Source organism: Thamnophis sirtalis, unplaced genomic scaffold, assembly GCF_051295495.1.
Source record: "Thamnophis sirtalis isolate CommonGarterSnake01/CBP01778 unplaced genomic scaffold, rThaSir2_p1.2 scaffold_1, whole genome shotgun sequence".
NCBI classification, from domain to species: Eukaryota; Metazoa; Chordata; class Lepidosauria; order Squamata; family Natricidae; genus Thamnophis; species Thamnophis sirtalis.
The window spans coordinates 61,923,086-61,936,417 of record NW_028261381.1 but is presented as its reverse complement, the minus strand read 5'-3'; the positions used below and the strand labels follow the sequence as shown (position 1 = coordinate 61,936,417).

The following is a 13,332-nucleotide window of genomic DNA, read 5'->3' as shown; positions in this document are numbered from 1 at the left end:
TGGGTCGGTCATGCCTACGTTACATCAGAAGATCATCTTCATAGGATCTCCAGTTTCAGTGGGTCCTGGAAATGAATATGTCCTTGACATGTCCTACTCCAGCTAAAATTTGCCATACATGTATAGTTGTAGGTTTAATGAAATAATTATTTTATATAAAGGAGCCGTGGGGGAGCAGTGGTTAGAATACAGTCTTGCAGGCTACTTAGGCTGATCACTGGCTGCCAGCAGTTTGGGTCTCACCAGCTCAAGGTTGACTCAGTCTTCCATCCTCCTGAGGTTGGTTAAATGAGGACCCAGATTGTTGGGGGCAATAGGCTGACTCTGTAAACCACTTAAGAGAGGGCTGTAAATTACTGTGAAGCGGTTTATAAGTAAGTGCTATTGCTATTGCTAAAGGGAGCAGTGACATTTCAGCTGTTTGTTCCTCTATTCAGTATTGCTATTATATACAATGTTATAGAAAACAAATGAGGCATTGGGGCTTCTCACTCACAACAAATATTCATTAACTATCATTTTAATTAAGACGAAGGGCCCATGTGATTTTTATGGCATAGATTTTAATCTTAACAGTCTAATTTTAGACAGCTGTGGTGGCACAATGGTTACAATTCAGCATAGCAGGCTAATTCTAATGACTGTTAGCAGTTCAATCCTGACCAGCTCAAGGTTGACTCAGCCTTCTATCCTTCCCAGGTGGGCAAAATGAGGATGCAGATTGTTGGGGGGGGGGAATATACTGCCTCTGTAAACCACTTAGAGAGGGTTGTAAAGTGCTATGAAGTAGTATATAAGTCTAAGTACTAGTGGTATTGCTGCCTGCAGTAATTAGAAACTGTTCATCTTATCTGCATTCTTGAGTTCCAAGTTGTCATTTAGGGTTGATCTCATTAAATTCTTACTTCTTCCAATAGTGAGCTAGGCATATTTTTGATTGACTACTTGGTTACTACTCTACTCCATGAATTAATCACAATCCCTGGAGAGAGAGGTGCATGAGGAAGTGGTAAACCCCTACTGTCAATATATCTGGGCTGACAGAAGCCATTTGTTGACTCAGTGCCATCACTCCTATTTCCTAAAGTTTTAATTAAGTATCTGGAAGATCAGAGAGTCATTTTGTAAGAAATTGAGTTGAAACCTAAATTTGGGTAAACAGATGAATGCCAGTGAGGATCTAGGAATATTTTGCTTATATAAAAACTGGGACACTAAGGGACTCGTGGTGACATGTGGGTTTCTTGGGAATGCTGAAATTTGCCTTCCATTTGAGAGACTAAAAGAGAATTCTCCTAAAGAATGATTATAACTTTGGTTTCTCAAAACATTGTCTCAGCCTTACTTCCTGTTTTCTTGACTCTGTGAACCCAAGTTATCTTCCTCCTTAAAACAGCCTTCCTGGACCTGTTATCTTCCAGAGATGTTCAATTTTCCATCTTCTATTATTTTCAATCAGCAGGGAGACTTTGCTGATTGGATTTAAGAGAAGTCTAACACCTCTAGAAAACAGAGTGAGAAAAAAAAAACCTAACCTATGTAATATTCCACAATATTCTGCAGAGTTTCTTTCTTTCTTGTCATTTGTCTCCTTACCTTGGCTCATCCAGAGATTGCCTGTATGTTCTTGGTTCCACCTGTTGGCTGGCTGGGCATTTGAAGTTACCAGCACCCCAAAGCTGCTCTTTCCCCTACTGTGTAACAGTTTCATAGCCAATGGAAAGTTTGGGGTCATTATGACATCAGAACCTAAGCTTTTCTTAAAGATCTGAGAAAAAGTATCATATAAAAAACAATATTTGGGAATTTGTAAGTTAATAGTTTTTGTATAGTCAACCATTGCTTCTATTCTTGAACTAGTTTGTTACTACAATCCAAATTGATTATATGAGCCTTTCCAATAATCATTTTGTCATGTCTTTTTTGCCAGATATCCCTGTTTATTGTAGAATATCAACAACAAATAAATATGCAGTTGCAGAATGTTATGTTGGAAAACTTTGCCTCAAGATTATATAATTTTTAAATTCTGTCCTGCTTTTGATTTAGAGTCAAATGGAATATTCATTCCAGCATCCTCCTCCTGCTCTTATAGGACTTCATTTATGTTTTCTATGTCACTCCATCTCCCAGCATATGTTTCATTCACTTACACACACGCGCACACACACACACACACACACACGGGAGGGAGGGAGGGAGGGAGAGAGAGAGAAACTTGTAGAGCTTGTTTGCAAGGTCAGCAATATAATTTAAAAGTTATGTTAACACATAGTTCGTTGCTGCATTTGTGCATGGTCGAAAAAGGAGTTTTGTGATTTCTGTGTATTTGGTAATAATTTCAAAACTCACCCGATTAGCAAGAATGCTTTTGCAAATGTTCTAACAAAGGCACACAAATACATGCAGACAAACATCTGGGCTATATGTATAATTTGGGGAAAAATTTCTTCTTATAGGAAGGAAAGGAGAGAGAGCTTGCTGTTTTAGTACTGAAAGCTGGAAAGGGGAAGGAGTGCATTTAGTGATTGAAGCCCTGATTGGATTGGAATATTTGTGCTGAACTAATGATGGCCTAAATCAGTGACCTTTTAGACACCAAGTGCCCAAACTGTGTGTATATGCATGCCCAACCCAAAATGCGTGCACATGCACGAATGCATGCATGTGCGGACATGTCCATGCGCATGCACAGTCATGCGTGAATGAGCTGCCCCCGGAGCTTCGTATAATCCCTGACCTCCGGTCCTTCCGATGCACCCTAAAAAGTTGGCTTTTCCAGCAAGCCAGCCTGGCCTGAACCAAACAAAATAAATTATTGATCATTGTTAATTTTAATTTGAATTTTTTTAAAAAATGTTATTGTTAATTCTAATTGGGTTTGTTTGGGATATTCTATTTAATTTTTTTTAACTTTTGTATTATGTGTTTCTTTTAATGTTGTATGCCGCCATGAGTCCTTGGGAGAAGGGCGGCATGTAAATCTAATAAACCAAACCAACCAAACCACAGCAGAGACCCGAAGACCAGCTGGCCAGCGGGAGGCAGGGCATCCCAACACTGGCAGCACAGCAAGAGGTAATATCTTTTTCTTTCATGAGCTTCTGTTTCATCATTTGCAGGGAAACAGAAGCTCAGGAAAGAAATGCCACAGAGATCTGACCTGGGGCGATGGCGTGCGTGCCAGCAGAGAGGTTCACCATCATGGGCCTAAATACTAGACCACAATTGTATGAAATGCATCTTCAAATTGCTATGGATAAGGACAAAATGAAGGAAATGTAGGTTGGATTTCAACTATGCCAGGAATTATATGTGCATGGAGCAGATTGTAGCATGGCAGATAATCATTAAATAACAAGTGAGGAAAAAATAATTGAAAAGCAACTCTATAGAATGATTAAAATTTTATTGAGAAGGGATTACCCAAGTAGTAAAGCAACTGATAAATTACTTATACAGAGAAATGAAGTATTCATACTGTATTATTAATATTCAGTGTTAATACTCATCACCTTCCTCTTCTTCTCCTTCTCCTTCAATGCTATCTGTGCCCACCTCTTCATAATCCTTCTCCAGGGCAGCCATATCTTCACGAGCCTCAGAGAACTCCCCTTCTTCCATCCCTTCCCCAACATACCAGTGCACGAAGGCCCGCTTGGCATACATTAGATCAAACTTGTGATCCAGGCGGGCCCAGGCCTCAGCAATGGCTGTGGTGTTGCTCAGCATGCACACTGCCCGCTGAACTTTGGCTAGGTCTCCCCCAGGAACCACAGTGGGAGGCTGGTAGTTGATGCCCACTTTAAAACCTGTAGGACACCAGTCTACAAACTGGATAGTTCGCTTTGTTTTAATGGTGGCAATGGCAGCATTGACATCCTTAGGCACCACATCCCCTCGATACAAAAGGCAGCAGGCCATGTATTTGCCATGGCGGGGGTCACACTTCACCATCTGGTTAGCAGGCTCAAAGCAAGCATTGGTAATCTCAGACACAGAAAGCTGCTCGTGATAGGCCTTCTCCGCAGAGATGACCGGAGCATAGGTAGCCAGAGGGAAATGGATACGAGGGTAGGGCACTAGATTGGTCTGGAACTCTGTCAGGTCTACATTCAGAGCCCCATCAAAGCGCAGAGAGGCAGTGATGGAGGACACAATCTGGCCAATCAGCCTATTCAGATTTGTGTAAGTGGGGCGTTCAATGTCCAGGTTTCTACGGCAGATATCATAGATGGCTTCATTGTCTACCATAAAAGCACAGTCTGAGTGCTCAAGAGTGGTATGTGTGGTGAGGATTGAATTGTAGGGCTCCACCACAGCTGTTGATATTTGTGGTGCTGGGTAAATGGAAAACTCCAGTTTGGACTTCTTGCCATAATCCACAGAGAGCCTCTCCATCAACAAGGAAGTAAAACCTGATCCGGTGCCTCCTCCAAAACTGTGAAAGATGAGAAATCCCTGCAATCCTGTGCATTGGTCTGCCTGGAGAAATGGGGGAGGGGAGACAAATGGGAACAGTAAGTTGGGTTTAGGAAATTAGGTGGAGTGGCCTAAAGCATATCCAAGACTTTTGGCCATGCATAATCTCCACTCCTGTAAATTAACCGGGACCCCTTCTATATTCTTGAGGACAAAGCCAACCCAATCCTACCAACAGCTTTCCTTATCATCAGTTTCAATTACCAGCTTTCGGATCCTGTCCAACACCAAATCAATTATTTCTTTGCCAATAGTATAGTGACCACGAGCATAGTTATTGGCAGCATCTTCCTTTCCAGTTATCAGCTGTTCTGGGTGGAAGAGTTGACGGTATGTGCCGGTCCGAACCTCATCTAGAATTCAAGGTACAGAATAGATCAGATCATTCCCATTTTAATCAACACTCTTCTCGAGTTCTGAAATTTGCATACTTCTTTTTATTTATCTGTAATATTTTTAGCTGCTTTCCTTGAGAGATCAAGGCTTATTATGGTTGCTAGAAGTATGGTACTGGTGAAGCTTTGAGAAACTTTTTAGAAGACATGGAGTTCTTAACTATCCAATAAACCGCTGTCATTGTACAGAAATTTGGGGGAATGGTGCAGTGGCCTAGAGGTGGAGCTCTGGCTTCACAATCGGGAGGGTGTGAGTTCAATCCTAAGTAGTGGCAGATATTTCTCTCTCTGGGCACAATGAGCATTGGCAACAGGAAGGGCGTCCGGCCAGTAAACACTCAGCAAGAGATTACAGCATCATTAAAAGACACACACACCCCAAAAAAATTGTGCTGAAATTTGGGGGCATACAATAGCTAATTTTAATTTATTATATCTATACCACAAAATCCAATGGTGTGGATTCTGAAAAGTACCCAGACAAAATCACACAGATTTACCTCAGAATGACTGAAACAGGTTTCCCTCCTAATAGGGACCACTCACCAATCACGGTAGGCTCTAGATCCACAAAAACAGCTCGAGGCACATGTTTCCCAGCCCCAGTCTCACTGAAGAAGGTATTAAAGGAGTCATCTCCCCCTCCAATAGTTTTGTCACTGGGCATCTGCCCATCTGGCTGAATTCCATGCTCCAGACAGTACAGTTCCCAACAAGCATTGCCAATCTGCACACCAGCCTGGCCGACATGGATAGAAATGCATTCACGCTGAGGAAAAAACAAGCAAAATCCCTTATCAGTGTAGAAGCTCCCTGGGGTCAGAAATCGAGTACAGAATAGAGTGATGCAACTGCTGAATGTGGTGAGCTACCCCAAAATGATGGATGATTAATCTTCTAAGCAGTGAAGCATTCCTAGAGTCTGTAGGCCAAGCACACTGGTTATCATAATAATTTGCTAGGCAAGGGAGGTTATTACACATTTCCTGAGATCTTCCTGGCCCTGCTACTTGGCTTGGGTATTCTGGCACACATTCTATTCCCGTCCAATAGTTTAGTCCTGGCACACTATCTGGGAAATATTCTGTACTCAGACAGGTTCAAAGTTTATAGTTAGAAGAACAGAACAGTCTCCTCTCTCAGGTTTCCAAGAGATGCAGACAAAGGAGTGGTAGAAAACCACCTGGGATAAAATGACCTTTTGCTAAACCTCCTAGAACTGGTCAAAATGTATCTTCCTTTAATTTATCCTCTGCTGTAGCTAATTAATTAGACCAACAGAAAAATTGAAGGAATATTTTTGCCCAAGGTCTGCAGGTAGACCTCTGCAAAGTCAGTACCGTGTGTCAAATAACATGTCATCGGAAGGAAGCCAGGGGGCTGCTTTTGGATCAGTGGATGGCGAACCTGTTTCTTATGGCGTGCCAAAATTGCGCACACATGCCCACACCAATTCAATCCTCCCTACCCACCTGCGCATGCGTGCATGCCCCCCCCATGAGCATGTGTGCACGACCCCTCCTCAGACTTCAGAGACTTTCCTGAAGCCTGGGGATGGCAAAAATGGCCTCATTTCCGAACGTCCGGTTGGCCCATTGGGGCCATTTTTCGCCCTTCCCAGCCTCAGAGGCTTTCCTGAAGGCTGAGGAAGCTGAAAACAGCCTCCCCCCAGCCCTCCGGAAGGGTGGAAAATCAGCTGGCTGGCGCACAGATGTGCATCAGAACTGAAGGCTGGCATTCCAGCAAATACAGCTCCTTGTGCCATAAGTTCACCATCACGGTTTTAGATATGTTACTTTATATTTTAAAATTTTTCACTGTCGTCTTTTTCTTCTCCAAGAAGGGTAACTTTATGCACATTTTCTTATACATTTATTTGCATTAGATTTATACCTTGCCTTTCAGTTTACATCCTTCAAGTTTGTCCTTACCAAACTTCAAAACACATTTTCTTACACACACACACACACACTCTCACACACACAAACATAAACCCCAAGCATAGTAAAGCTACTGAAATCCTAGCACATAGGAGTGTTACAGACAACAGTTTTATTCCATATTTCTTAAGCTGGAAATGACCCCTGTATTTAGAAAGCCCTTGTTGAAATGATGATTCAGTTTCAGATCATGAGTGAATTTGAAGGCTGGTGGTGGTTTGACTCCACCTCCTGCAAGTCTAGCACTCTGTTTCCCCACCAAAATGCTCTTCTTTGAATCGAGGACATGCCTGGTGGGTTACCAAAATCTGTTTTGGGGCATTGTGATTAAGTAACCACAGGTCACCCAAAGTGCTTTCAAAAATATAGTGTTGATATAACCTGTATTGGAACAAAAACTAAGCAAAATTTTAAAAAGAAATAGAATAAGCTGGAAAAGAAAAATACCCCGCCCCACCCCCAGCAACTTCAACCTCTCCATCCTGAACATCTTTCAAATATGTGAAATTCCCAAAATTTCTAGCAACTTCCTGGGAATTCTGGGAATAGACAACCTTAGATCCACATCTGCTCAAGTTAGTGAAAGTTATTCCCCTTCGATGTTATGAAATGTTTATTCTTCTCTCTTTTTTATGCATTATATTTTTTTCAGATTTATTTCAGGGCAAACCTGGATTTCCACAGAAAAGACTTGCATTACATATTGCGCGCGGAGAGAGAGAGAGAGAGAGAGAGAGAGAGAGAGAGAGAGAGAGAGAGAGAGAGAGAGAGAGAGAGAGAGAGAGAGAGAGAGAGAGAGAGAGATCACAACTAGAAAACTACAAAAAAATAAATCAAAGATCCCTTCTATCTCCAGGGAAGCTTAGCAGTCCAAGTAAGACTCACCATCTTGCAAAACTTCTTTGACCTGGCAAGTGAAGAGCCCAGAGGACGAAGGATGGGAATTACGCTGCCCTTTGCAAGGCTCGCTTTTATAGCATTGCCAGCAGAAAAAATAAAGCTTTGTTGTTAGAAACGGCTTCAGGTTAGCTTTTTTCAGAATGGTTACTGAGTTACAGCCCAGCTCAACAAGTAATCAGTAATGAAAGCAAAGCTAAGCCTTGGTTACAACTAACAATTCTGTTACAACTAACCCAGATTGTGTACATGTGTTGGAGAGGGAGCACAAACAATATTCCTGCCACAGAAAATGCTCATTATGTTGTTCAGTCAAGATGCCTGGCCAAAGCAAGGCTGAATGAACTTAGTGGCTTCTAAACATCATATTGAGCACTGTATTTTGGTTTAATTGTCTTATTTATTTAATTTCCCTGGTTGCTCTTCAGAACATGGGATGTTAATGACTATACTATTTTATTGTAACATTATATTTATGCTGTTGCGTTTTAGTCTGGAGAGCATGTCTAGGGCAGCATATATAAGCCTACTAAAATAAATAAGCAAAAGTAAATAATTATGGTACCTCTTATACTAGCTAGATAGACAGTTTGATCTAGAGATTAAGGCACCAGGGTAGAAAGCGGGAGGCCATGAGTTCAAGTCCTGCCTTAGCAGGAAAGCTGGCTGGGTGACCTTGGGCCAGTCACTCCCAACTCGCCTCAGAAAGCTGTTGCTGTGGGGAACATATGAGGAAAGGGGTTTGGTTATATGTTCCCTGCCTTGAGTTATTTGTAAAAATCATAAAGGCAGGATATAAATAAATAAAAAAATAGGCTGCTAGGTTTTTCAAAAGTGTGCAACAGAGCCCAGGATGCCATGAGAATGCAATGAGGTTCTGCAAGACACTAATGACATTTAGAATGCAAGAAAAAAAAAAGTTCACTTCAAGACATCAAATTGCAGCTGCTAGAGGTTTGCCTTTTGGTCCAAGATTCTGGGGTTGTTGGTTTTTTTTCAATGAACAGTTTCCTCAGCCTGAAACCCCTGGGATAGTGTATGTGGTTCAGAGCATGGAAATTATGCCACAAGGAAAGCAAATCTGCCTCAGCAGAAAATATAGAATAGTAATACACTTCTCCCACTTCTCAGCCTGATTGCGGCTAAAAGAGATAATACAGTAGTATCTACTTTGTGGGAAATGTAGCATAGGTCTCTTCTGTCCTGTGAGGCTTACTGAAGAGACAAGATATGTTTCCTGACAAAATCAGCCTACAGCTCTGCAATAGCTCTTTAGTCCTGTCTAAATGATGTCCATGAAATGCAGAGTCCCATAAGTATTGTTTAAAATGAGAACAATGGTTCATTTCAACTTATCAATTCAAATATACATAAGGAAGAGGAGAGGGGGATCCTCACTTTGATGAACATCTTCACCTCCTTATGTTGTTTATGTAAGTGAAGATTACTGTGGGTTTATTTATAACTCCTTTGTAAATTTATCACCGGTTATTTTTCCACAGTATGCTAAGCCAAGGATTTACAAACTACCATGATTGTGTTCACACAACACATCAAGCCCAAACCAAACAAGCCGTGTTATGGTTTAATGTTTGTATGGACCCAGCCTATGAGAGTGAGAACCAAGTGAGTCTGAAGATATTGTCAAAACTATTTGTAGACTAGGGTGGCATATGAAACTCCTCATCTGGAATAACAAATGGAGTCTTTGTTTCTAATTCTTTCCAGTTTTTTATTTGTTTTGGTAATGTTGGTAATTGTGATGTGGGCAACCTGTAGTTTGGGATATGAAGAAAACAAGAGGTAGGATAGTGTAATTCTGAGTGGACAGAAGGCTTGGGTGAGTTTAGTCATTCCCTCCTTATACTAAGGGCTGGACAAGAAGCAATGGATGGAAACTAATCAAGGAGAGAAGCAACCTAAAATTAAGGAGAAATTTTCCAACACTTAGAACAGTTAATCAATGGAACAACTTGCCTCAAGACGTTGTGGGTGCTCCAACACTGGAAGTTTTAAAGAAGATGTTGGATAACCATTTGTCTGAAATGGTGTAGGGTTTTCTGTGTAGGAAGAAAAATCCAGTCTGATTCCAAACTGTGAGAAAGACCCTGGAAATAAAATGGAGGCTGGCTGGTTGGAAAGAAGGTCTTTATTTGGTTTCCAGAAACAGCCGCATGTTTCTGGGGTGGCTGACAAAATAGCTGAGTGAGTGGATGGGTTTTTATAGAGTTCTGGGATTTGGTGATTGAGATGGTTCAGGGGGTTGTGAAATGTAGTGAGACTTGTGTCTTTTACTATTTAAATGGTGGTGATTTAATCTTATTATGTCCTAAAGGTCATATCCTGTCCTTGGAATTTGGAAGGGGGATACAAATTCTTAACCCCATCAGCTCCAGCCTTCTGGGGGAGCTGGGCTGAAGGCATTTTGTTTAAGAATAAGCTGGCCTGGATTTCTTAATGGGCGCAAAATATCTGCCTCTAAAGACTTCAGGGCTCTGCTTGAGGCAGCTTCAGTTTTCCTATAGCAGGAGGACCGGGACTGCTTTCTGCCTTTAAGAGCACATTTCTCCATTTCTCCTTTGGAGAAATAGAATATTCTGCCTCTTTTAATATTCCCCAAAATATTTTATTCTCTAGGAAGAGGGAGGGGTGTCTTCCCACACTTGCTTGAACAGGGGGTTGGGCCAGAAGACCTCCAAGGTCCCTTCCAATCTGTTATTCTATTATAGGAGCAGTAATTTTAAAAACAGCTTACTGCCACTGCATTCAAATGAATCCCACTATGCATGATTTATATTGTCTAATGTTTAACCACTGAAACACTAAAAGAAAAATCTCTACGTAGTACTGAAACTCTTGTGCCTGCAATCTTTGTCTGGGTGAAAGAATGTATCCTGGGGGAAAAAGATTTTAGCCAAGATATGTCAAAATGGGCCACCTTACAAAATGAATCCAATGGGACCCATGACTCCCATGGAATTAAAATTTGGCAAATTTTAAGGCATAAAAATTATCATAAAACATTTTGACATCATACAAAATGTCATAAAATATTTATGTGGTCAACTACTGATGTTTGGCTGTGCTATACCATTCAAAACTGGCCACTTTCAAGAAAGCTACTGATGAAAGAAATGTCTTTCTGGGTTCAGCTCCAAGTGGGGAAAAAGACACTGGAGACATGGAGGCTGCTTGGAAAGATGGTTTATTGTTGGACAGGGCCACATGGCTTGAGCCCTGAACAGAAAAGGTGATCACATGCTTCAATGTTGGTGGAGAAGAAGGGAAGGGCCGAGGGAGGGGCTTGCTAGGCTTTTTATAACTTGTTTAGTCCCACCTCTCTGTTTCCTGTTCCTGTGTAAGGAATGTATTCTGATTGGTTGTCAGACTCCCATGGGGCTATGCAGGGGCTACTCTCTAAGCTGTGTTTTGAATCCAGGTATGGATGAGTTCTCAGATGCCATGTGGTCAGTTGAGTAAAGGGCCAATATTATCATGCTTTCCTGTAGCTGCTGGTGAAGTCTTTAGTATGTAAAGTGGACTAGCCTGGCCGTCTTAATGGCCCATTAACAGTGGGGATGGGCAGGAAGCTACAGGCAACTATTCTGTCTTTTAAAACATGTTTCTTTCTTTTCACATCCAGAGGAATATTCTGCCTTTTCAATATTTCCTAGGATATTTCATTTTTCTGGGAGAGGGCTGGATGATAACTTCCCACACTACATCTCTGGATAACTTCCTGATCTTTTAAGAACCTTTCAAGCACATTGTTGAAAGCAAAAAATGAGGAATTATTTGATAAGGAAATATTTCCGGAACAATATATCATGTGTCTAGTCTATATAAAGATGTAGGTTTGTGTGTCTGTGTTCCAGCATAACTCTGGAACGCCTCAAGCAATTTCAAACAAAACTGGTACACAGATGACTTGCTCTCTGGAAAAAAATACTGTGGGGGAAAGACACCCTTAACACCCCTTGGTGTGTGTGTTCTGTTAAGATACAGCCTGTTGTGCCTTAAAATGGCTTCTACTGTACAGCACAGCAGAGTTGCCATGGTAACGGCATCACAGTACTCCCTCTGGTAAGGGGGAAAATCCAACATTAGAAATTAAATTTGGTCCGGACATTTCCCCCCTATAAATAAATACCCAGGCAACGCCGGGTTATCACCCCATTAAAATTAAAAAGAAAGCTATAAATACCATGAATCTGTATGTATTCATCAGGAATATTTAAAACTGACATAGCTCTGCCCTTTATCCCCTTGCTGGTCTCCCCCATGTCATCAAGCATCAGATTGATGAGAGGAATGGGTTAAGCCAGGAGTGGGTCCTGCATTCTATTTTCTGCCTGGCTTTCTCCTTGTGTGCACATGCACACAAGCCATTTACGTTTCATCTGCTGCTTGTTGGGTGCGTCAACTCCACAACAGAGCTCATATTGATAGGGCTTGTCTGGACTTGTTAAGACTTTTGTCTCTGGGACTCAGGAGGAGCAAGCGCCAGCATTGCCCACCCATGGTATGAAGCCAAGGAGGCAATGTCTGGCTTTGTTTCCAAGGCAACAGACAAGTCTCAACACAGAGCTGCTTCGAAAGAACCACAGAGGCCTGTTTGCAAACAGGAGCTCTTCAAAAGGGGTACAAACAGTACAAACAGCAGCTGTTCAAAAGGGGTAAGTGCTTCTTTCTGCTTTTAACTTAATGATTCCAGCAAGTTTTAATTTGGAGAAGCCGGTGAGTGATTCCTATCAACAGTGATTCCTATGGGCTTAACTATAGCTTCCATCCAGCACCTTTCGTTCTTTGGATTGTAACGGATCCCCCCTGAAGTTTTCTGTCAAGCCAAGAAGCAGAAGCCCCAACCCTAGAGCCTTCAGCAAAGCAAGTATATATACCCTGTTCTTGAAACGTGATCAGAGAAAGTCGACTTTTCTTTCTATTAGGGCACATACATTATAATCCTAGTTCCATTTGCAAGAATATATTGTGCAGCACTAGAGCAGGAGGAATTGAATGGCAAGATCACGGTCTCTCTGCCTGCTGTTATGCTTGCAGAAAAAAGCCAACACAGTTCTAGGCTACATAAACAGAGGGATAGAATCAAGATCATGTGAAGTGTTAATACCATTTTATAAGGCTTTGGTAAGGCCACACTTGGAATACTACATTCAGTTTTGGTCGCCACGGTGTAGAAAAGATGTGAAGACTCTAGAAAGAGTGCAGAGAAGAGCAACAAAGATGATTAGGGGACTGGGGACTATAACACATGAAGAACAGTTGCAGGAATTGGGTATGTCTAGTTTAACGAAAAGAAGAACCAGGGGAGACATGATAGCAATGTTCCAATATCTCAGGGGTTGCCACAAAGAAGAGGGAGTCAAACTATTCTCCAAAGCACCTGAGTGTAGAACAAGAAGCAATGGGTGGAAACTAATCAAGGAGAGAAGCAACTTAGAACTGAGGAGAAATTTCCTGACAGAATAATTAATCAGTGGAACAGTTTGCCTCCAGAAGTTGTGAGTGCCCCAACACTGGAAGTCTTTAAGATGTTGGATAGCCATTTGAATGAAAGGATATAGGGCTTCCTGCCTCGGCAGGGAGTTGGACTAGAAGAC

The 13,332-nt window shown here is 41.7% G+C and overlaps 2 protein-coding genes across 2 annotated transcripts in view; one reads left to right on the top strand and one right to left on the bottom strand.

Moving 5' to 3' along the window:
* Positions 1-3,392: 3,392 nt before the first annotated feature.
* LOC106545766 (tubulin alpha-1D chain) lies at positions 3,393-7,809 on the bottom strand. The gene is made up of 4 exons (XM_014062423.2): positions 7,703-7,809; positions 5,424-5,646; positions 4,687-4,835; positions 3,393-4,485 (listed from the first exon to the last, which is right to left on the bottom strand). The coding sequence occupies exons 1-4, from the start codon at positions 7,703-7,705 to the stop codon at positions 3,502-3,504; spliced, it is 1,359 nt and encodes a 452-aa protein (XP_013917898.2). The 5' UTR covers positions 7,706-7,809; the 3' UTR covers positions 3,393-3,501.
* Positions 7,810-12,372: 4,563 nt separating this feature from the next.
* The window catches only part of LOC106540316 (tubulin alpha-4A chain), a 50,552-nt gene continuing 49,592 nt past the window's right edge, over positions 12,373-13,332 (top strand). The window contains exon 1 of the mRNA XM_087713261.1: positions 12,373-12,390. The gene's annotated coding sequence lies outside the window, so the exon portion shown is untranslated. The remainder of the gene's footprint in view (positions 12,391-13,332) is intronic.

Bases quoted from the DNA above. Each gene is read 5' to 3' on its own strand.
- LOC106545766 (XM_014062423.2), bottom strand. The intron at 4,836-5,423 runs GTGAGTGGTCCC...CTTGAATTCTAG, and splicing joins TCTAGAGCCTACCGTGATTG to ATGAGGTTCGGACCGGCACA. The intron at 4,486-4,686 runs GTAATTGAAACT...CCATTTCTCCAG, and splicing joins TGGACAGGATCCGAAAGCTG to GCAGACCAATGCACAGGATT.